Source organism: Alternaria novae-zelandiae (genome assembly GCF_023758075.1).
Source record: "Alternaria novae-zelandiae strain BMP 2774 chromosome Unknown scaffold_2, whole genome shotgun sequence".
In the NCBI taxonomy this organism is placed as follows: Eukaryota; Fungi; Ascomycota; class Dothideomycetes; order Pleosporales; family Pleosporaceae; genus Alternaria; species Alternaria novae-zelandiae.
The window spans coordinates 1,657,756-1,679,561 of NW_026056962.1; the positions used below are offsets into that span (position 1 = coordinate 1,657,756).

Sequence of the window (21,806 nt, forward strand, 5' to 3'; positions counted from 1 at the left end):
CGCGTAAACTATACTACAGAGCCACCCAATGCAAACAGGCATCTAGGTACGGATCACTCATGGTATACATCCATACAGCTGTATATAGCAAGTTCGCGTTTGGCAGACCTTCCAGATGTGCAACACTTTTGGAAGCGCTCTTTCATGGCTGCAGTGAACAACTACCAGTCTGACGAACAGACCGTAGTCTAGCGATTTCCAAAACAACAGCTCATACTAGCGTAGCGCACCGAGTGCATTCCTGTGATCTTTGCCGTGTAATCGATAAGCCTGGCTTGCGGCGTCTTGCGAGCGTTTCCCGCACGGTCGCTGGCGTCGAACTCTGCTCTAGGAAATGTTTCAGTCGCCCAAATGCATCGGGCAGGTTGGACTTCAGAGTAATTTGACTAGAAAATATAACGCGCACATCCTTTACAAGATGTCCATAGCATGGCGCCATGTCTAGACATGATACATTGGCCCCATCAACTCCAAAACGCCTCAAATGATCATGGTATCGGTAGGTAATCGTAGGATCGAGCCGAAACGGCAGCGCAAACGGTTGCGCATTGCCAGCGTGTTCCGAATGAAGTGGTGACCGTCCCGGATCGAGGCACTTAGTATCCTCCTCGGCCACGTCCACCAAAACCACCACCGCCGCGTCCACCTCTTGAGAAACCACCACCACCGCCGCCGCGACCGCCGAATCCACTTCCTCCACGGCCACCGAAACCGCCGCCACGTCCAGGAGGTCCACCACGTCCCCGGGGTGCTCCACGACCACGACCTCCGAAGCCACGAGCTGCGCCACGAGGAGCTCCACGACCGGCACCGGCGGCCCTCTTGGGTTTCGTAACACCACCGACGGGCTTAGGCTTGGGAAGGAATCTAAGGGAATTAGCGCAAAAATCCCAAATGCATCTGAACCGGCTCACCTGTCAAGAGGGAGCAGCTTGTCGCCTCCAATGTAGAATTTGTCGCCAGCCTTGAAAGACTTGGCTTGTATGCCCTCTTGAGGCTTGATGGTGAAGTAGACCTGGTTCAACGGGCCGAGGATTTCGTCGACTTTGCCGATGGGTGTCTGTAGCTGGGTCAGCCGGTCATCCTTGTCTTTTCCCGTCGCGGTATATGTACCTTGTTCTCCAGGTAGATGGGCGCGTTGAAGTAGGGGATCTTTGTGTTTATGGATTCGCAGAACATCTCGTTTTCGCAGTCGTGAACGAATTTGCCCATTTCTAGCATGGTCATTAGCGCTTTGCTTGACCGTGTGATCGCGCCACGTACCGATGACAGTGTCTGGGGGTCCGAAAGAGCCTCCTCCAAAACCACCGCCGCGTCCTGTCGCGCATTAGCTAAAAGTCGTGTAGAGCTCCAGACATGCTACACACCTCCACGAGGAGTAAATCCACCACGTCCGCCGAAGCCGCCGCCGCGACCGCCACGAGGAGTTCCGCGAAATGCCATGTTGTTGGTGATGTTGAATGTGGATCGGTGCGCGAAAGGTGAGCTTGGTCTAGAGCTTCGCGAAAAGTTCGACTGAAAATGAAGTTGCAGATAGCGCGGCCAATCGGTACCACGTTTCGCCGGTGGCTCCTTCCGCCGCATGCAACCCCACCAAATGCGCCTCCTAAAGGGCTAAGTGGGCTGTCGTGCGCGCGCATCTTTTTGGCATTGTGACTGAGTCTGACGTTGCTTTGCTTTCGGACCGGACTCTGCACACCGAGCAGGAGTCATCATAGCGCCCGTATCTATTATAGATCTACTGCACTCCCAGCACACCCCCGAGTTGCAGCACCTCGCATACGCCTGAGTCACAGCTCATACAACCCCGCCCAACGCGCCCGAGACTCGACAACACCAACAACATGGCGGACGCAGTCAAGGATGCAGTCAACTCGGCTGTCGAGGGCGTCAAGAACTTGGCCGTAGATGCCGAGAAGAAGGTCGAGCAGAAGGAAAACAAGGCCCCAAAGCCCAAGAAAGAGAAGAAGGCCAAGGGCGATGCTGGTGATGGTCGTCCATTGATGCTCGACCCTGCGCCGGCCTTCATCGACCACCGCATCCAGATCTTCGAGAAGCTCAAGGCGAAATACGACGAAGAGATAGCCCAAAAGCCCCGCGGTACGCTCCTCCCATAATGCCGCCGATTCCCAGTACTGACACATCACGCCTTGCAGAGAAGATCACCATTACCCTCGAAGACGGCAAGAACATCGAAGGAGAGTCATGGGTTACCAGTCCCGCCGACATTGCGCGAAACATCGCGAAGAGCTTATTCGAGCGCACCGTCGTTGCGCGTCTGGACAAGGGCACACCGGATGAGACCTTGTGGGATCTCGAGCGACCTTTGGAGAAGAGCTGCAAGCTTGAACTCCTACCATTCGACGACCCCGAGGGCAAGAAGGTCTTCTGGCACTCGAGCGCACATATCCTAGGAGAAGCATCGGAACGTAGATTTGGCTGCGACCTCTGCATCGGTCCTCCAATTGAGGACGGCTTCTACTACGAGATGGCTCTTCCAGACAACGCTGCAGTGGATCCTGCCGACCACAAGCCTCTCGAGACCATCGTCAACACTATTGTCAAGGAGAAGCAGCCATTCCAGCGCTTGACCCTCTCCAAGGACGACCTGTAAGATTGTCATCCCACGCATAAGAAGAATGCTAAAAGTTTCCAGACTCGAGATGTTCAAGTCGAACAAGTACAAGCAGCACATCATCAAGGACAAGATCGCCGACGGCACCTTCACCACCGTGTACCGAAACGGACCGCTGATCGATCTGTGCCGAGGACCACACGTACCACACACAGGGCGGATAAAGCAGTTCAAGGTCATGAAGAACTCCGCGTCATACTTCTTGGGTGACGCCAAGAACGACAGCTTACAACGTATCTATGGTGTCTCATTCCCCGATAAAGACGCAATGCAGGCCCATCTCAAGTTCCTCGAAGAGGCCGCAAAGCGAGATCATCGCAAGATTGGAAAGGAACAGGAACTCTTCTTCTTCCACGAATACAGCCCGGGTTCATGCTTCTTCCTCCCGCACGGTCAAATTATCTACAACACACTACAGGCCTTCCTGCGTGAGGAGTACTGGAACCGTGGGTACCAAGAGGTGGCATCACCAAACATGTACAACTCAGCGCTGTGGAAGATCTCTGGTCACTGGCAGCATTATGCGGAAGACATGTTCACCTTTGATGTTGAGAAAGAGAAATGGGCGCTGAAGCCCATGAACTGCCCTGGACATTGCCTGATATTCAAGCACCGCGAGCGAAGTTACAGGGAACTGCCCATTCGCATGGCCGACTTTGGTATCTTACATCGAAACGAGGCTAGCGGTGCGCTCACAGGTCTCACGCGAGTCCGTCGTTTCCAGCAGGACGACACTCACGTATTCTGTACCCAAGACCAAATCACAGAGGAAATCTTTGCACTTTTCGACTTCCTCAAGGCGGTATACGGAAAGTTCGGCTTCACATTCAAGCTGAAGCTAAGTACACGCCCGGAGGGTTTCCTTGGTGACATCGATACCTGGAACAAGGCAGAGGCCAAGCTGACGGACGCCTTGAACGAGTTCACAGCTGCCGGTGGTGGCGCTTGGGAGCTGAACCCTGGAGATGGTGCCTTCTACGGTCCCAAGATCGACATCACCATCTCTGATGCTTTGAAGCGAGAGTTCCAGTGTGCTACCATTCAGCTCGACTTCCAACTGCCCAACCAGTTTGAGCTCGAATACATGACGTCCGAAGTCATTCCCACAAAGTCCAAGGACCAGCCTCAGGCTCAGGAAGGCGGACACATTGAGCAGAAGAAGGAGAAGCTGGAAGGCGCCGACGTCACAATCCCCAAGAAGATCAAGGAGCCGCAACCAGGTTACGCTCGCCCTGTTATGATTCACCGTGCTATCTACGGATCCTTCGAGCGATTCATCGCGTAAGCTTCAGTCCCTACGAATTGCTCGAACATGTTCACTGACAAGAGTAGTATCCTCACAGAGCACTTTGCCGGACGATGGCCTTTCTGGCTCTCACCTCGTCAGGTCATGGTCATTCCCGTCATGCCTGGCGCGAACGACTACGTCAAGGAAGTACAGACAGCGCTCCGCAAACACCACCTCCACGCCGACATTGACATCAGCGGCAACACCATGCAAAAGAAGATCCGCACAGCGCAACTCGCACTCTACAACTTCATCATGGTCGTTGGTGCCGAGGAACAACAAGCAAGGGCTGTGAACTGGAGAAACCGCGACGACCAAGAGACACAGCAGCGTGGTGTCATCGTGCCTCTCGATGAGGCGATAGAGAAGCTGGTCAAGTTGAGGGATGAGCGCAACATCGAGAACAAGGTCTAAATTCTAGGTGGTAAGATATATCAGCAAGATGCATGGGAAGGCGTACGAGGTATGAAGATACGATTTGATGAAGGTGGAAAAAGGTAGTGGAGTGCTTATGGACCTTCAGTGTCGGTTACAATATGGACCAGAAGTTGACCACAGCTATATCATCGCATGATAGATCTCGAATGAAGTACGTTTGAGCGATGACTGTTGCCTGCTATGCTCAGTGTCTCGAGTGAGTCAGATGCCGTGGTTTATCAAAACGACTATTGTGGATAACTGAGAAGATCACGTCTCATTTAGCAACGACTCAGAACCCGGCGCATATAGCTATGTTCACTGTGACACGTGCAAATGAACATCAAAAGTGAAGTGCTAAGACAATACAAGTATCAAGATTCAAACGAAACAGACAATCTGTAAGTGGTATCTAGCGAGCGCGACGAATGATGGAAAGCATGCTTGCAACGCCGTGCATAGGTATAATGAGAACGCCTCGCGCAAAACAATACAGCAACTCGTCAACTCCATCGTAATCAGATTCGTATCCAACTTTGTCATCTCCTCTGCTCATCCCCTTGAGAGCGTGTGAACATCAGTATACAGCATCCTGCAGACTACCATCCACCCCTAACCCTCCTAACCTTCTCCTTGCCACCAACGCGACCAGCGGTGATGCGACGGACCCATCGCCTGATAGCCCAGCCTCTGGCCAAGGCCTGGAAAGCCAGGACGTCGCTTTCCAGTTGTTGACGACGGGCATCTTGGATTCCCTTCCAACGTCGCTGAATGATTGTGGCGGCATCGACCATCTTCTGTCGAGCCTGTGCTACTACAGCGCAGTCGTGCGCTATCTTCATGGCTTGGATGCGAGTGCTGATCTGGCGACGGAGGAGGAAACGACGGACAGCTGCCTGGATAGTAGACGCGGCGCGGTGTGTACGAGCAAGTGGCAATAAGCGACTAGCCAGGAAGGACAGTGTGAGGAGGGTGAAGTCTCGGCTTGGGATGGAACGAGCGGTGTTGTGCTGCGGCGTGAAGAGCGCAATGAATGAGGTTGAGCAGCCGACAGCCTTGAGCTTTGCTGCCAAACCAAGACGTCCGGTTCCTTCAGTGGAGATGGTCAGGTTTGAGGGCAAGTAAGTGTCGACAATGACCTCTAGGACCTTTGGATCCGCGAAGCTCGTTGTCAAGTTTGCGACGCGCAAGCCATGGAGACGAGCAATGGAGCGGGACCAAGAAAGAAGAAGACGCTTGTGGTATGCCATGCCGTCCAGCTCAGAAGTCTCTTCCTCTTCGTTCTCAGAATCGAGGACTCGTCCCTCGTAGCTGTCTCGGGCTCTGTACCACTGGTTGCGGAAGCGCTCCGTCTCCTTGACCAGCTGCGGCCAGTCGACAAGACTTCCAAGGCCACACTTGCCGACAAGGGACCAAAGAAGCGAAAGCGTCTTCTCGCGATGTCCGTCAACGATATCTTCGGCTCGAATGCCGCTGACCGCTGCGCTAGGCATGCCTGACACATTGCTCAATGCAGCCAGGGCGACCTGGACGTTGTAGACCTTCTGGGGACGGCCAATGGCCGGGTATTTGAGGTGTTGGGAAAGGACCCAGGTGTCCTTCTGCGAAGGGTCGAGGGAGCTGCTGAGAAGCTCACCGCTGGGTAGGCTAAGAGTGACGGTGTCGTCATGCTGTATTCCAGGGGTGATAGACGGGTAAAGTAGTAGCTCTACAAGACGAGTGAGTACGATGCCATCCCGGAGGTCGATGGCGATGTTGTCGATCTGATAGGTGTACTCCTGTAGTGGATACTGAACATGTTCGACCTTGTAGTTGAGGTGGTTTAGGGGCCGAGTAATGTCGCCGTGCGAAGGTAGCAGCATCTTCGATAGCTGATGGAGGACCTCCACAGACGTCTTGTATGATGACGTTGTCTGGAAAAGGCAGCCTGGCAAAGCGTCCGTTGTCTTCGCTTGGTCGAGGATGAGAACCAGCATCAGACTTCGCAGTGCAGTACGCCGCCACGACCAGCCTTGGGAGCCGAAGTCATCATCACCACGTGTAAGGCTTGCAATGCTGCCGCCCCCAGATTTGACCCTGACAGCGTCCTCGTTCTTGATGAGAAAAGCGGACAGGAAGCTTTCGATCGCCCGACGCTCTGCGCGATACTGGCGAGAGCCATCATCTGAGCATGTTGAGCCTGTGGACAGTCGGCAGGGCGTTGTGATTTGGCGACCGACAATAGTCTCAGCCGCGGCACGTAGTGCGGTGAGATCGTATGACTTCGTCCACAGGTTGAGGAACTTCTTGCGCAGTCCGACGTCGTCCTTGAGTCTAAGTGTCTGAGCGAGGAGGTCCTTCGGTATGCTCAGTGCGCCGAACTGAAGCGAAGCCTGTAGTCGCTTGTGAAGTGATGGCATTGCAGGATCGTGGTAGATGGCAAGCATCTTCTTGCGCATCTCCTCCGGACTCTGTTCCGCGTTCGGGTCCTTGGCCGCCGAGTCAAACACGGAGTTGAGAAGCTGCGTGATGGCGACTTCCTGATAGGTGAGCCAGTTGTCCTCGTACAATTCCGGCTGAGCCAGATCCTCTTGCAGTACTGGGTACTTGTCTCTTGATTGCGGTCGCTGGCCCACTTCGTGCAGCATGGTGATACTGCTCGCGACACTTCCGGTCTTCTGACGACGCAGAGCTGTGGGTGGAGACTTGTCGGTGTGGAAGGGCGAGGAAGACAGTGGTGCGCGCTTCGCCTTCGCCAATTTCGCTCGTTCGGTCTTGATCGTCGTCCTCAAAGATGCCCTGCTTGTTGCGGCAGAGGCGGTGCCGTCTGCTCTTGCCTTGAGCGCCTTTGCTGGTGCATCGTCTTGAGCCACGTGTGACCGTGGTCGTTTCTGGGATCCCTCCGGCCTCTTCTTGGTGTGTAGTATCCGTTCGGGCTCTTTCGGGGCGTTGAAATGTACTTTGGGTGCTTTTGCGTCGGGCTTCTTTGCATCGGCCTTGGTGAAGTTGATCTCGATGTGTACTCCGTTCTTCTTCTTCTCAGTAGCCTCCATTCCCGGTGGAAGGTTCTCTTTTCCTCCTCCTGAGCCCACGACGTCACTCGAGAAGGATGAACCCTGTGACGAGCGCGATGCGGTACTCAGAGGACCTCGCTTCGGTGGTGCAGCCAGAGACTTGCGCGGTAGCTTCTTCTCCCTCTTCAACGCTGGCATGAGGTTGTTCCCTTCCTCCTCGGAAAGTGTGACCAGATCAAGTCCGATATCTGGTGACGGCTCCCGAACGTTGCGCGACGCGTGTGTAGGCTGTCCCGGATGGATGGTGAAGACTGACGTGTCATCAGACGGTATGTAGATGGTCCTCCGTCGCACGTCTTTCTTAGGGGCCTGCTTCTTGAGCTCCTTCCTCTCCAGAACGTCCTCTTGTAGCCGAACAGTCGCATTGACATCCGTCGCATGCCTGTCGCTAGGTGCGTGCGAGACACGTCTTCGATGCGGCTTCTCCACTTGTGGTTCCTGGGCAGGCGCGACTGCCTTGGGTATTCTCTGCGCGGGGTGCGCAAGTATGGTGCTCTTCTTTGTCCTCGCAGCGGCGGGAACAACGCTGGCGCGGCTCCTCCTCTTGACCGCAAACTCGGCTTGCTGCTGCTCTTCCTCCTGCGCGACATCCTCGAAGATGTCCAGCGAGGGGTTGAAGGCAGGCTTGTGTGTGGCACGCATCGGTCGTCGCGGCTTGGCCTGGCGGGGCTTCAGTTCGGTTGTGTATTCGAGGTTTGCTGTCGTGTTGTTGTCGTCGAAGTAGGAAGGCGCGTAGTGGCTGCCATAGCCGCTGTAATAGCTGCCCGTGGAGGAATAGGGCGCCGGGCAGGGAGTGCCTGCCGTGTATCCGTACATGGTGGCGGGTAGTTGAGTCGGTCTGCTGGCAATGTGTTGTCGCGCCGGCGCATATAGGTTGTGAGGGATCCTCGTCCAAGAGCGTTCAGGATCAGTTGCGTGGGCGCACGCTTAGCCCGTTGTGGCGCGGCAAGCGGGTCCCGTTTATCAACACTATCAACAGTGTCGACCGGGCAACAGCAGCCCTGCCAAACATCCGAACGACTATCACTAACTTGACGTCACTAGGCATGACGCGCTACCATAGCATACCATACAATACAGTGCATCTAAGGAATGCCCCGACCCGCTCTGATGGCTTTGGCCGCTTCCGACTGTGCTCTGTCCTCTGCATACCGCTGATAGATCGGCAAGTAATGCTCCCTCTCGCTCAGCGTTTCTTTGACGCTCTTCCTGCTCTCCACAGCAGATAGCCATTTCCTGAACCGCTTCCAGACCTCTTCGTCGTCCCCACCTTTCCCTTCATCAGGAATGCCCGACCCACCCTTGAAGTGGTCGAACACCCACAGCCTGTTTCCCCATGGGGCCAGAACAATGTCAATAAGTCCAAAGTCCTTGCCTGAGAAGTACGGCCCCTCAGCATCCATCTCACGTGTGAACTCTTTGAGATGGTTCAAGAATTCCTTCTGCTTCTCCTCCAAGCCATCGCCCTGATGTTGCAGAAAACGGTGGTAGGCAGGGATGATGCGACTGCCTACATAGTCGGTCCAGATCCTCGTCCTAGCTCTCTGATAGGGTTCCGTCGGCATCAGGTGCGGTGTGTGCTGAGGGAATGCCTCTTCCAGGAACTCGCAGAGAACAGTACTCTCATAAAGTGGCTTGTTCTGGTATTGCAGCGTTGGGACTAGACCACGGGGGTTGAGATCCAACAGAGACTGTGGCTTGTGGTACGGGTTGACCTCAATATACTGGTACTGTATACCCTTCTCCTCTAGCGCTATCCATACGCGCTGCACAAAGGGACAGAACCATCCCGAGTACAGTTTCAGGGGGCACTCGGCTGAGTGAGCCTTCGAATATTAGCAACGAAGAAGATACTGTAGGTGTGCGTTTGCTTACTTTGACCGTCGCTGCTGCAAGTCCTGTCGCTTCAGGATGAAGGTCCGCGTCAGGATGATCTTTGCCCATGGTAGTGGTGATGGTAGTAACCGGAGTTGTGCAAGTATAATGTAGCTGTTGACAAAAAGTATGCTCTTAGGCATATGGCGACCCCTCAAAGGCTATATAGCAGCGATCGCCATCTTTATGAACTTCGACGCCATATACATGGATCGATCACATCATCGTCAAACGTCGTGGCCATGACGAAAGTGGGGTAGCCTCCAATCGCAGCTATCCACCTTCGGAAGCTCGTTTACACATCCCGTCAAGCGCACATGCATGTATGGACGGTGATTGCTTCCATGCTTTTCAATGTGTGCACTGTTTTGCACATCACGCCTTTTATATATACATTTTCGAAGTGCATTGCATCGCGCGTGTGTCATTGAATATGGTTATTATTGTAAATCTGCAAGCCTTCATAGCTTCGATGAGGATCTACCAAGATCTCAACATATTCCCATTGCATTAACAGTGCTTATGTGCACTTACATCGACCTGGCCTTCTCCAAATCCGCCTCCTTGAGTTCCCTCAGCTTGCCGGTATTGGCAACGCCACCTGTGACATTCGCGCTGATGATCTCCTTGGCGTAACCCAAGAGGCCGACATCTGTCACGTAGTACGAGACGTACTTGCTCTTGATCTCAATCAAAGTCATGCGGGGGTCCTCGGGGCCACCAGTGTGCTTGCCATCACCGAGATCACCGAACCATGCTGCAGCGCCACGGCTCCATACCTCCTTGATGCGGGGGTCGCTGTTGTCTGTTGTTGTAGCAATTCCTGTGATGGAGGCCCACTCTTGTGTCTTCAAGTCCTGGAACGAGATCTGGACTTCTTTGTTTTGGTTCAAGTCGTTGAACTTTTGCGAGTGGTTGTTGGCGAGGAAGAGGAAGTCGGGACCGTCGCGGCGGGCGAGGGCCATGGAGCGACCGACAGGACCTAACAATGGTTAGTCTAGAGCTACGTGGGATGGAACTGAGGGGAGAGCTTGAAAGTGCAGAATGTAGAGGTGAACATACCGACACCATTGCGGTATGTGTTGAGCATGCAAATCTTCTTGCCGTCTACCATCTCAAAGAACTGCTTGATCTGCTGGTCCTTGGGGGTCTCATCGTCGTACTGCTTCGCGACAGAGGGGTCGGTCTTGGAGTTGACCTCGCTAGCCTTGAGTTGGTCCGGCATTCTGGAGATGTGTGTAGTAGAGAAGTATCGAGGAGTAGTTGTTTTAATGGGTGTTGAAATGCGAGTTGCAAGTTGAATTCTGGGTAGAGCTGTTCGTGCGGAGCGTACAAGTAGTCGAGGACCAGCAGACATCTTGGTATAGGCTGCTCGTGATATGTACGTGGACGTAACGGTGAGATCAGAGGGTCAAGTAACAGCGGATATTCCACGCCGACGCGAGCCCATGTGGCTGGTCGAGGGGCGCCTCATAAGCAGCATGACGTCGTGATGGAGCGCGTTCGGTGGGCTGGGGCACACTGGGTGGAGGTGGAGGCATTCTAGACATATGCATGACGATGTTGTTAATTCGCGTTAGGTGCGCGGCACGCTAAGACGCGCCCGATCGATCTCTCCGGTAGCTGCCTTCGGGGCCGGTGTGCACAGAGTCCGAAAGGCGCTCGTATACACGCATCTCATGTGAGAAGATGCCGTCTCGCCGAAGGGCGCGATGGTATTCGTTCCTTGCAAGGTACGAAAGGGTGGGTGGGTCTCAGCATTGGTAGCGGTCCTGTTCCGCACTGCAGCGACTACGCATGTCCGAAAGGAAGGCTAACACGTCCAAGATGTCGCTTCATCTTGATAAGTAGGAGGCGTAACGTACATCCATTCATCTAAGCATCTATTCATAGATAGAGTGTCTGGCTAACACATCAAACCGCCCTCCCAAAGTGGTCGCTCGCGACATCACTGCGGTCCCAACGCTCATCGTCGAGTCTTCTCTCTGTATTCAGTTCAATGGTCTTCGTTGCGGTCATTTCGATCCTTCCCTCGTCAACCCCACCAGTACTACTGCTCGCATTATCGTCGCTCAATCGGTGAAACTTGCCAAACTCGGAGACGTTCCCGAGCTCGAAGACTTCAGGCTGCGTGTGGGTCGATGTGAATGTTCTTTTGACATGACTTCTTGTCACACCGACAGTAGACTTTGTATGTGTAACGAAGCCCTGTAGATGGAGGGCCTTGGCAAACATCCGAAGAAGAGGTTTGAATGAGAGGGCACAAGCGCTGAGAAGATACATGCCGGGCTCTATCATTGTCCAGTTTATGAGCGCAACATGGTTCCATGTTACATCTGTAAGAGGACCGGCTTCTGCGAGGGTCTGGGCGAATACGACGGTGCGGATTATGGATGCGACGATACCACTATATATCGGTCAGCTACGAATAAGGCCTGGGAAGTACAACTGGCAACTTACACGCTTCCGGTCAGGAAAATGAGTAACAGCCCAATCCTTCTTCCAACACTGATCTTCAGACACCACACTGTTCTTAGAGGTAGTATCAAGACGGCCAAATCGGTTGCGATGTTAGGTACGCTAGAGCTGTTCGCGAAGACTTGAACGTTGAAGCATCTTCCGTTCGGAATGTTCTTGTCCCAATTGAACCTGAAAGGCATGCACTGGAACCCGACAGCTACGGTGAAAGAGATCCACGTAGAAAGAATGAGAACGAGTAGCGTCTTAGCAGCCAGGCGCTCGTACTTGTTGGTAAGGATATGCAAGTAGAGCAGTACAACGGTGAGCTTTGGGAATGCGACAGCTGCTGGATGCAGGACCTCTTGTATCATAATGCCTTTGAAGTGCTCGGATATCTTTGCCGGATCTGTGGACGCAATGTAGGCCATATGTCGTCCAGTGCTGGCTTTTTCGACCATGACTGATTGATATGTTAGCTGGCGCAAGCAGTCTTCAAGGCGTTGCATGCTTACCGATACCAACAATGCAAAGGCCCACCTCAGCTAGCCATGCAAAAGGAACGAGAACATCTTCGATGTTCAACGCGGTACTCGTGAGATAGCGTGAGTAGTAACGTAAGGCAACAAAAGATGTGCAGAAAAAGATCAGCAGGCAGGCTGTCGCTTTGATAGTTGGGCCTCGATCCTCGGCCAGAAACTCTGGCGAGGTATATTGCGATAGACTCATAACAAAACTAGAGAACCTTCAGCTGCCAAAATGACTACCAGAGTCACGTATTCGGCAATCTGAAAGTAGAAAGAACGGCCACGAGCCGACCGAGCGCATATCCTGTGGGTGGGGCAAGCATCAAATACTATCGCCACAAGTCATCTTTGCGGCGCGGTATGTGTTCATGGGATCTGGCTGGCCAGTGTATCAGAGATGCAGAAGCACCTAGCGTGTCTGTGCTAACCTCGAGGCATGTACCTTGGTCGAGGAGATCTGAACCATTGAGATAGCTCTGGGGAACGCACCATAATGGATAATGGGGATATCAGACGTGTTTGGGAAGACTACATAGGCTGATGCATTGTGACAGGTCGCATGTTGGTACCTGCAATCCCAAGTTGGCAGATGGGTTTTCTTCCGAGTTTCTGGGGTATATGTAAATAAGCTTATGGGCCTGTCGTTGGTATGACGTTGGACGAACGCATAGCTTTGCGATCACTAACTCGATAGAACCGATTACGACAAAGCAGAACTGTTCTTGATTCGTCGTCAGCAGTGCTGATTACCTTTTGTTGTTGGTGTTGGATGGGCCATCACTTCGTAGCAGCCGGTTGACCTTTCGAAGCATTGAGGGGATATCCGAGGCATGTGTGTGAGTGGAGGATACATTGGCCGTTGCCATGGATGAAACGCGCATATTCGCCCTGAATGCAGGCTGCAAGCGAGATCTAGTTTTCAACTCTGCCGCAGGGGATGTTCGTGTCGGGTCAACACAATACAGACCTGAAGGGGCTTAGGAGATCTGAAACGCAGTTTCCTGCGGCTTTTCACGTGCATGAACGGGTACATGAGGGTACCTTGCAGCCATCGGATCGCGAATATGGGCGACAAAGATCGCATGCGCTCTGAAATGAAGTGCTTCATCATGTATCCGGCCTTGATGTTCGTCGCGAGAAAGTTCGCAATCTCGTACAGAACCCACCAGCCGGAACCAAGGGCGTAAGGCGCTGGTATCAGTTGACGCGACACCAACACATTGTTGCACAGTACCTGCTTGTGGGAAGTCCCAAGAGGTTGGTGGTATGTTCAGAGCCAGTGACGTGAGTGCTCGGTTGGATAAAGTGATGAGTTGCAGTGAGGTTGTTGCCGCAAGACTGTGAGACACCCCGAGTCAGAGCCCCGCACGAGCCACAACGCACGCACTCGGATGACGAAGGAACCTTCAGCATGGAAAGAACCACGGCACAAATCCATCTGCAGATGTGCGAATTCTTCTGATGGAAGGACATGCAACGACCGCGCTCAGGCCATGGGCTCCGCTACGTAATCTACCGAAATCCTTCACTAACCATTTGCGCAGTGGAACGCCCTGAAAGATGCAGAATTCGAGATGTTCGCGCCCTTTTGCGATAAAGGGCGACAAACTGTTCATTTATGGATTCTTGATATATGACTTTCTCTCATGGGTTCATCTTCGGATACGACATCTCACTTTGCTTCCTTCCATCACGTACCTCTTCGTCATCAGTCAGCATGCCGAACGAAGATGCCGAAGTATATGCCCTTATACTTGAGGAGAACCGGAAGTGGATGGAGCAATATCCACTTCACGATAGCGATTGCGAAATCCATACGGCGGCTTACAAAGGCGATGTTGCTCTGGTCACATCTATACTAGAGAACAACACAACCGCCACCACGAACATCGACGCTCGTAACGGGAACGATTGTACCCCTTTACACCTCGCTATACGCGCCGATCACGGATCGGTTGTACAGCTTCTCTTGGAAGCTGGTGCAGATCCTACACTCAAAGACGACATCGAGCCAGCCTACCAAGTTTCGCTGTCTGCACTTGACCTTGCAGCTTGGCTGGGACAATCAAATGCATTAGCCGCGCTCCTCGACCACGATATCAGTATATCGCCATCCGCGCTATTTTTCGCCGCATCCAAGAATCACGTGGACTGCCTTGCCTTGATTCTAGAGAAGCGGGGAACTCGCGACTTCTCTGATATGTCCAGGCTAGAGGCTGTACGGCTAGCCATAGAAAGAGCGGCCTTGTGTTGGCATGTGGAGGCTTTTGAGCTACTTCTCCACTACTACCAGGCAAGGTTTTCAGATCCCGTACGCCTCAATGGAAATGGGACAGCCCTAGGAAAAGCCCTCATTTGCGCCCTTTACGACTACGACTGTGACGACCGATGCCGACCACCAGTCTTATGCTGCCCTCTGGACAAAAGCGTTTCTAGCATCATGGATAGTCTTGTCAAAGCTGGTGCTGATGTCAATACGCGTGACGATCAAGGTCGACACTCTACAGCTTTTTGGGCTTGCCTGCACATGTCGCACGTGCCGCGAGATGTTGTACGATTTCTTCTGGCCAACGGCCTGCGCGTCGATCACGTTGCGCCTGATGAGACTTCGCCGCTTTGCGGCATCATTCGAGACGCGGACGATGACCCGAGTCTTGTTGAGGATCTCATCAAGGCGGGAGCAAGCGTATCCGGTACGGACGAGGACGGCTACACCCCATTGCATTTGGTAGCAAATGCCTCATTCGCAAAAGTTCTCATCGCGAACGGCGCGGATGTTTCTGCTCGGGCGCTTCAAGGAGAGACACCACTTCACACAGCATGCGAGTCTGGCAACATATCAATAGTAAAGTTGCTACTTGATAACGGCGCGAATGTTCATGATGTCACTTCGGGAAAGACTGATCGTACCGAGATTGGGTGGACACCGCTTCGCTTCGCAGTCGAATTCTTCTCTCACTATTCCAACAGTAATGAAGAGCGCTTACAGCTAGTACAACTGCTTCATAACCATGGTGAATATCTGCACACCACTGCTGCAGATGGCTCGACAGCGCTGCATGGCGCCGCTCAGTTCGGCAACGAGAAGCTTGTCCGCTATCTGATCGACTCTGGCGCCGATGCGTGCGCCAAAACAACGTCTGGCATGAACACCTTACACTGCGCAAGTAAATCCATCGAACCAGGAGATGAAGTCAGGATTACATCAATCATCGATGTACTCCTTGAACACGGTGTTGAACTGAACGCACTGAATCAGGAGGGGGAAACCCCATTGCTCATGTCCGTTTCAGAAATTAACCGCCCAGTGGGATTTAGTCCTGCAGTATGCAATCTGCTGTTAGAGAAAGGTGCGGAGAGAACCGCAAGGAATACTGAGGGTAAGACCATGGTAGACATCGTGAACGACTCACATAGCTGGATTTTCGGAGAGGACGGACTCGTGCGGAAAAAACCTCCGCCAGTACACGTAGCGTCTAGTAGCAGGGGCAGAGGCAGGGGTAGAGGAGGGTGGCGATATAGTGAATGAAACCACATACGCCCTTTTGAAGATCGAACTTTACTTCAACATCACCATCAGAAGTCGTACATCATAGTCAATCCAAACAAAATTCAATTGTAGAAGCCGAAAACCATATCCAAATTAATCATACTACCAAGTAATCCAAAAAGCATCTGCTATATGCAGACATCGCTAGCAAAAACAAGATATGGGTATATAGATGCCGCCGTTAACAACCAAATAAAGAAAAGGGTATAACCAATAAAGAAAGGGGTATATCCTCGTCAAAGTCGTTAAAGCGTAAAGAATCGTAATCGTAGCCGTGATTACCGGGCCCCCAGGGCCGGATGCCAAGAGTGGAGAGAGAGAGAGGAAAAGAGATGCCGACCAACGCCAAGAACACAACAGAGTAGAGAGAAAAGTCAACCGGCAGGAACGCCAACATCTGTCAGCAAAAACAAGAAGCGGACCCGCAAGAGACAAAACGTGAAAAGAGAGGAACAACAGTTGTACAAACATAAAACAAACACCGACGGGATGATTCTCTAATCACCTCGTCGCATGAAGCCAAAGCGCTTCTTTTTCTTCGCGTCCTTGGCATCTGCCGTAGGCGCATTGGGGTATCCATTCAAAGCAGCCTCAGTGTTGAGACGTTCAGCTTCCTGGTAATCAAAGGGCATGTTCCAGCGTCTCTCGGGTATCTCTCCCAGTCTCGTGCTACCGGAAGCAAATGTATAGCTCGATGGTGTGGCTTTGTCCAGGCGGCGGCGGAAGTGGAGGGTTGCTGGGGCCTGGTCGAGGAGTGGTGGAGGGGATAGGTAGGAGGGTTTCTCCGGGACTGGGGGAGGCTTGGAAGAGACTGCGGGTTTGGAGTGAGCAGGAGATGGGGAGCGGCGGGATGTAGGGGTAAAGGTGGGGAGCTTGGGGGTGGGCTCGTTATGGTGCTTTGGGGAGGGCGATTTGGTAGTTGTGTGGGCGTTCTCTTGAGGCCATGGTTCGCGCGGGTCGTCGAAGGAATCAACGCGCTTTTTGACACCACCACTACTGGCCTTTGGTGCTGCGCCACCTAGCGTGCCTCTGATGACGCCAGATGTCTCGAGCTCGAACGGGTCGACAGGTACGTACAAGGGTAGCTGTGGAGCCATCTGGATCTTCTTTGGCTGAGGGGATGCCAGCGGTGAAGAGCTGCGAGATGAACTTGACGGCGATTTCACTGAAGAAGATTCCTTACTCGACGAGCTGCCCTTGCGGGTGGTCTTAGGTCGCATGACGACGAGCCGGGGTTCATTCGAGCTTCGGTTCTTCATGGGCATGCGTGTGACTACATGGCCCGAGGAACGTTGGCGAGTGGAGCTCGACTTCTTCTTCTCCTTCTCAGGGCTAGTGCTGCGAGAGGAGCAGTCGTGGTGTTTGCTTGTGCCACATCGCGGGCATGGTGGAGCGCCAATGTTATGCAGCTGGAGTTGAGATTGGCTTAGTCGCTGATATAACTGGGTAAGGCTTTGTATTGCTTCACGCCGCGATGCGTCGGACAGGTGGGTCAACGACTTGTAGTCTATGTCTAGGTGACCCTTTCCGCTTTTTTGCGCGTCATGGTTCAGGAACGCTGCGATGATGGCAACGAGGCCTGTGTTTAATTTGATCAATGTCTCTGCGAGTGACTGGTGCGCGATAGCTGCATTACGTTAGTACGGCTTATGTGTTAAGTGGACTTTGTACTTACCATCGCCCTTTGCGAATCGCGGCCCGATGCCGCTGTAGTAGCATTCAGTATACTTTCCGGCCACCTCCTCTGGCCCTCTGCGCAAGCTTTTTGAGAGTTGGTGCTCGGCAGTACTTGTTGAATCAGGCGTGTCGGTATCTCTCTTTGATCTGCGCTTTCTTCTTCTTTCGCGCAAGCTTTTGAAAATATCCAGTCCATTTTGAAAAGCTTCTATGATGCCTGAGACGCATGTAGATACCTCGGCCTCTTCAGGCCTACGCGCAACATGCGCATGGTCTAACTTGACCGCCATCGCTAAAACGCAAGACAACGAACAAGGAAAAGATGCAAAGCAAAATGGAACTGAAGAGAAGGGAAGAGAAAAGGACGATAGGTATACAAAATTGCAATAAACAAAGTGCGGTCTAAGCATCCATTAGCGAGAGTGAATGAAGAGTCATCCAAAAAGCCAAATCACAACGTTAACCTCAGTCGTGTTAAGTCGAGTCAAGTCGCCGTTAACACGCTCGCCCAAGACGGGGGCCCTTACACTTATTCCGTTGGCAGCCCGACCCTGGTCTGCACACGCCCTCGAGGGCTTACAAGTGTGTCGCAGGGCTTGCGTTCCTGCAGCTGTTACTGGGTGCTACCCACCGTCCTCGCACCGCCTAGGCCGCCGTTTCAACCTGGTGCTGTTCACGACCTGCACGTAGCCGCCTCAATATGGTGTCTTGGGAGGCAGTCGAGGTTTGACTGGACACGTGTTTCGCGCTAGCGGCAAGCGAAGACGGGATGGGGCAGGCTAGGCCGGCATCGATAAGCTTTGTGGGTCTGGTAGTGGAGGGCCGAGTGCGTGCATGTACATGTGCATTCGAATGTGCATCAAACCATCGTCCAGTGTCGTCTCGGGGGCTGGATTCCTGCGAGTTGAAGAGCATGTGCGTGCGGGGTGCATACAAGATGAATGGTTAACACGGCATGCTTCATTATTTTGTTCAATGATGGTGATACAATCAAATACACACTCGAGAAACGCGGTGGAGCACCGACCGGTGTGATGAATTGGCATTCGCAGGGATTCCCTGTCGTGCTCCATTGACACATGCGACTCCCTGTCGCTCCAGAATAATCAACAAACCCGAACGCCTCGCTATGCAATACAGAACCGTAACAGTGTCATCGCCCATCGTCCAGCTACTGCTCACCGTCTTCGACATCTTCAACAGTAACAGTCCGTCTTGTTGCAGTCTGGCCCTCAGAGCTGCTTCCAGCGACCGCAGAGCTTGAGCCTTCGGCCTCAGTCCTCTCTCCTACGTTACCAAAGCTCCAGCTTGACTCGAGAGAGCTAGGCTCTGCAGGCTTCGGCGAACGATTGGAGGGCTCATCGGAAGTAGTCGGGTTAGGAGTCGACGAAGCTGGCTGGTTTTGTGAGGCCGCGGGAGCGGACGTCGAAGGCCCTGCGTCAGGTTCCGCTACTGGCGGTGTTGTCTGAAGTTGAGGCGGTATCGAGCCACTCTCTGGCGCCGGATGTCCAGGTTGCGAGGATGGACGTGTCGCGCTTTCTTGGCTGTTCCGTGGCGCTAGGGCCATCGGCCTCAATGTCCACCCTTCCGGTAGCGTCAAGCCTTCAGGCACACCGGGATCGCCCTGTCGCAGAACGGACCCTCTGGCGAAGTAGGCTTGCGGTACGAACGAGTTCATGTTAGGTGGGTTCAATGGGGCAATAGGTGGTAGCTCTTGCCCTGTCGCGGCAGCCACGCCTGAAGCCTGCTGAAGCCTGTTGAGCTCAGCAAGAAGTCTATGGACAACCTCAAGTTGCTCGTGTTGTGCGTTGAGATGCCGCATCGACTCAATAATGTTCTGTTGTATGCGCAATATGTCGGACTGAATATCTGACGGATGCAGCGCGACGGCTCCGGGGATGGGGCCGGTGGGAAGGTTGGGAGTAGCCCATGGCGTGAAGCCCGTGTGGCCCTGTGCTTGGTTTTGATGATCTTGATTCTGCGCCGCGTTGTTTCCGTTGGCTTGCTCGCGCAATCGCTGAATCGCGTTCTGCACGGCGACATTGTCCTGTTGTCCTGGTGGTACGCGAATGTTCCCGAGAGCGATCCGAAATGGCCCGAAGTTGAACACGCGCATGTTGCCTGCTGGAGGATTTGCTTGTCCACCCTGTGGTGCAGGCTGCTGACCCTGGCCCTGGCCTTGTCCTTGTTGCCCTCCGACAGCACCTTGCTGCGCATTTCCTCCAAACATTGCTCGCAGTGCCTCTCGGTTCTGAAGGTTTTGCTCCCCCGGGTTGGCTTGATTGTTGCGTTGCGTAGTTTGTGTCGTCGCTGATGAGAGTACTGGCCTTCGGCACGTGGGACACACCTGTTGTCTCTCAAGCCAACTACGAAGACATCCGAAATGTAGGATGTGTCCGCAGGGGAGCTTCTTCGGCCGTTGTCGCTCGTCCATTCTTCGACCTGGCTGTGCACCGTCTGCGCCTGGTTGTGTCCACGGCCGCATCTCTTCGCGACAGACGATACATGTGTTCTCCCGCTCGAGTTCTTCTGCCGTCGCATCTGGATAGCGTGTGTTCATGTCGCGGGTCGCGTTTCGGTACTGGATGAAGTCGTGGATACGCTTGAGGAGGGATCGGATGGTCATGAACAAGTCTCTCATGATGTGGATTGGTATGCCGTAGAAAGTCATCAAAATGACGAAGAAGCCCAGGTAGACGAAGGACTTGACAAAGTCGGTCGCGAGATCCAAGTAGAATACCCAGCGACCCTTCTCTTCCCATCCGGGCACGTCGCCCTCGTCTTCATCGTCGTCTGCCTCAGCAGGCGCTTCAATTCCTTCTGCTGTAGCCTGCTGGCGTGCTTGTTCCCTTGCGATACGACGAGCCTCCTCTCGTGCTTTCTCTTGGCGGTGTGTAATGTATAGTTCGACGAGCGACAGTGCGTATCGTAGTAGGGTCGATATCGATGCGGTGGCCAGGAGGACGTATTCGAAGCCAAACATGACCATGACACCCGGCCGTGCCTCTGACAGGATTGAATCAATGCAGTACTGCATCATGAAGATGTCGAAGGCAACGGACAATAGCAAGGAGCTCATGAGGCGCGTGTGGAAGAGCTTTGGGTTTGCCGGAGGCTGTTGCTCGAGGAATTCGACTCTCCCCTCTCCGATCCACTGCCAGACCTTGCCTGCAAGCAAGCAGAGGAACATTGCGAAGAACCACATGCCGAGATCATCCCTGAATATGGTCATAGCCAGCAGTGTCTCGCTCACAGCGAACCAGGCCTTGTCGTACAGCTGCTCGGTCTCGATGGGGCGGAGGGGGCCGTAGAAGAGGCGTTGGAGTCCATAGCCGAAGCTCGCGGCGACGATGAGCATCAGATTGACGAGGAACATGAGCGAGCCGGTGCTCTGGGAGATGTAGACGGCGGCCGAGTAGAAGTTGGGGCGCTCGTAGTATGCGCGCATCAGCACAATGTTGGCCATGGCGGCCGAGCCCGCGACGTAGAGCTTGAGTCGACTCATGGTGCGGTGGTGAAGGTGCAAGGCGACTAGAAAGGAATGCGTGTCCCCATCTGAGGGTGATGAGAGCGAACACAACCGGGGAAGAGTCGCGTTCGCGTGATGCGGCGGTGCTGGGAGAAAGGAAACGTGGAGGCTCCGAGGGGAGCTTCCTGATTCGCCCGCCAGCAATGACGTCTCGCGGGCCCGCCACGGTCTCCCGAGATCGCGACTTCCACCTCATTCACCCATACACTCGCGTATAATGCCCTTGACATGCATCGCTCATCATTATATCTCAGATGATACTACTCTGCACTACTACATCCAGAAGATACAAAATGCTGGGGAGTGCATGCACCATGCCCACGTATCGTGGCACGCAATAGCGCGTATGCGTTCGACATCTATGGTACCCCATTCCATGCCGCCTTTCCATGGGACTGCTTGTTCCTCCGCACGAGCGTTCCTGCGCAAGGGCTGCACCTTGTACAAGGGAAAAACTGAACACCTAGGAGCCTACGTCGCCGTTAGGCCACCAACTTCGCAAGCTTTTATCTTGATGTAGGCTCTTGGGTGCTCGGTTTTTCCCTTGAATGGGGTGGGCTGCACGCTCCGAAGCTACCCCAAAGAGTCCGATGTCGTCCGGATTCTCCATAGTCAAGCCCTTGAGTATCCCCGCAGTAATACTTGGATCTCGGGAGAATACTCGGTAGCACAACAACCCATTGACTTACTAAGGACCGTTGTCGGTAATTTCCAGCCAAGCCACGTCGTGTATACAAGAAAAGTCTTCTTCGACTTGGACCAGGCGCAGGTATCACGAGCTTCATCGGAGAGTCTCCC

The 21,806-nt window shown here is 53.6% G+C and overlaps 8 protein-coding genes across 8 annotated transcripts; 1 reads left to right on the forward strand and 7 right to left on the reverse strand.

The window, feature by feature from the left end:
• Nucleotides 1–596: 596 nt before the first annotated feature.
• Nucleotides 597–1,443, reverse strand: GAR1 (H/ACA snoRNP pseudouridylase subunit; the record flags this gene model as incomplete). The annotated part of the gene is made up of 5 exons (XM_049395246.1): nucleotides 597–867; nucleotides 915–1,060; nucleotides 1,114–1,214; nucleotides 1,264–1,317; nucleotides 1,368–1,443. 5 exons carry the CDS (start codon nucleotides 1,441–1,443, stop codon nucleotides 597–599), a joined length of 648 nt encoding a protein of 215 aa, XP_049259110.1.
• A 401-nt stretch (nucleotides 1,444–1,844) lies between these two features.
• Nucleotides 1,845–4,337, forward strand: J4E88_001578 (uncharacterized protein; the record flags this gene model as incomplete). Its single annotated transcript, XM_049395247.1, has 4 exons — nucleotides 1,845–2,100; nucleotides 2,157–2,610; nucleotides 2,657–3,916; nucleotides 3,968–4,337. The coding sequence occupies 4 exons, from the start codon at nucleotides 1,845–1,847 to the stop codon at nucleotides 4,335–4,337; spliced, it is 2,340 nt and encodes a 779-aa protein (XP_049259111.1).
• Nucleotides 4,338–4,939: 602 nt separating this feature from the next.
• J4E88_001579 (uncharacterized protein) lies at nucleotides 4,940–8,209 on the reverse strand (the record flags this gene model as incomplete). The annotated part of the gene is made up of 1 exon (XM_049395248.1): nucleotides 4,940–8,209. One exon carries the CDS (start codon nucleotides 8,207–8,209, stop codon nucleotides 4,940–4,942), a length of 3,270 nt encoding a protein of 1,089 aa, XP_049259112.1.
• Nucleotides 8,210–8,478: 269 nt separating this feature from the next.
• Nucleotides 8,479–9,591, reverse strand: J4E88_001580 (uncharacterized protein; the record flags this gene model as incomplete). The annotated part of the gene is made up of 3 exons (XM_049395249.1): nucleotides 8,479–9,219; nucleotides 9,269–9,382; nucleotides 9,586–9,591. The coding sequence occupies 3 exons, from the start codon at nucleotides 9,589–9,591 to the stop codon at nucleotides 8,479–8,481; spliced, it is 861 nt and encodes a 286-aa protein (XP_049259113.1).
• Nucleotides 9,592–9,798: 207 nt separating this feature from the next.
• On the reverse strand, nucleotides 9,799–10,493 carry J4E88_001581 (uncharacterized protein; the record flags this gene model as incomplete). Its single annotated transcript, XM_049395250.1, has 2 exons — nucleotides 9,799–10,250; nucleotides 10,331–10,493. 2 exons carry the CDS (start codon nucleotides 10,491–10,493, stop codon nucleotides 9,799–9,801), a joined length of 615 nt encoding a protein of 204 aa, XP_049259114.1.
• Nucleotides 10,494–11,182: 689 nt separating this feature from the next.
• On the reverse strand, nucleotides 11,183–12,454 carry J4E88_001582 (uncharacterized protein; the record flags this gene model as incomplete). The annotated part of the gene is made up of 3 exons (XM_049395251.1): nucleotides 11,183–11,675; nucleotides 11,729–12,188; nucleotides 12,241–12,454. 3 exons carry the CDS (start codon nucleotides 12,452–12,454, stop codon nucleotides 11,183–11,185), a joined length of 1,167 nt encoding a protein of 388 aa, XP_049259115.1.
• Nucleotides 12,455–16,299: 3,845 nt separating this feature from the next.
• Nucleotides 16,300–17,769, reverse strand: J4E88_001583 (uncharacterized protein; the record flags this gene model as incomplete). The annotated part of the gene is made up of 2 exons (XM_049395252.1): nucleotides 16,300–17,429; nucleotides 17,478–17,769. 2 exons carry the CDS (start codon nucleotides 17,767–17,769, stop codon nucleotides 16,300–16,302), a joined length of 1,422 nt encoding a protein of 473 aa, XP_049259116.1.
• An 881-nt stretch (nucleotides 17,770–18,650) lies between these two features.
• Nucleotides 18,651–20,984, reverse strand: J4E88_001584 (uncharacterized protein; the record flags this gene model as incomplete). The annotated part of the gene is made up of 1 exon (XM_049395253.1): nucleotides 18,651–20,984. The coding sequence occupies one exon, from the start codon at nucleotides 20,982–20,984 to the stop codon at nucleotides 18,651–18,653; it is 2,334 nt and encodes a 777-aa protein (XP_049259117.1).
• Between the last annotated feature and the right edge of the window lie 822 nt (nucleotides 20,985–21,806).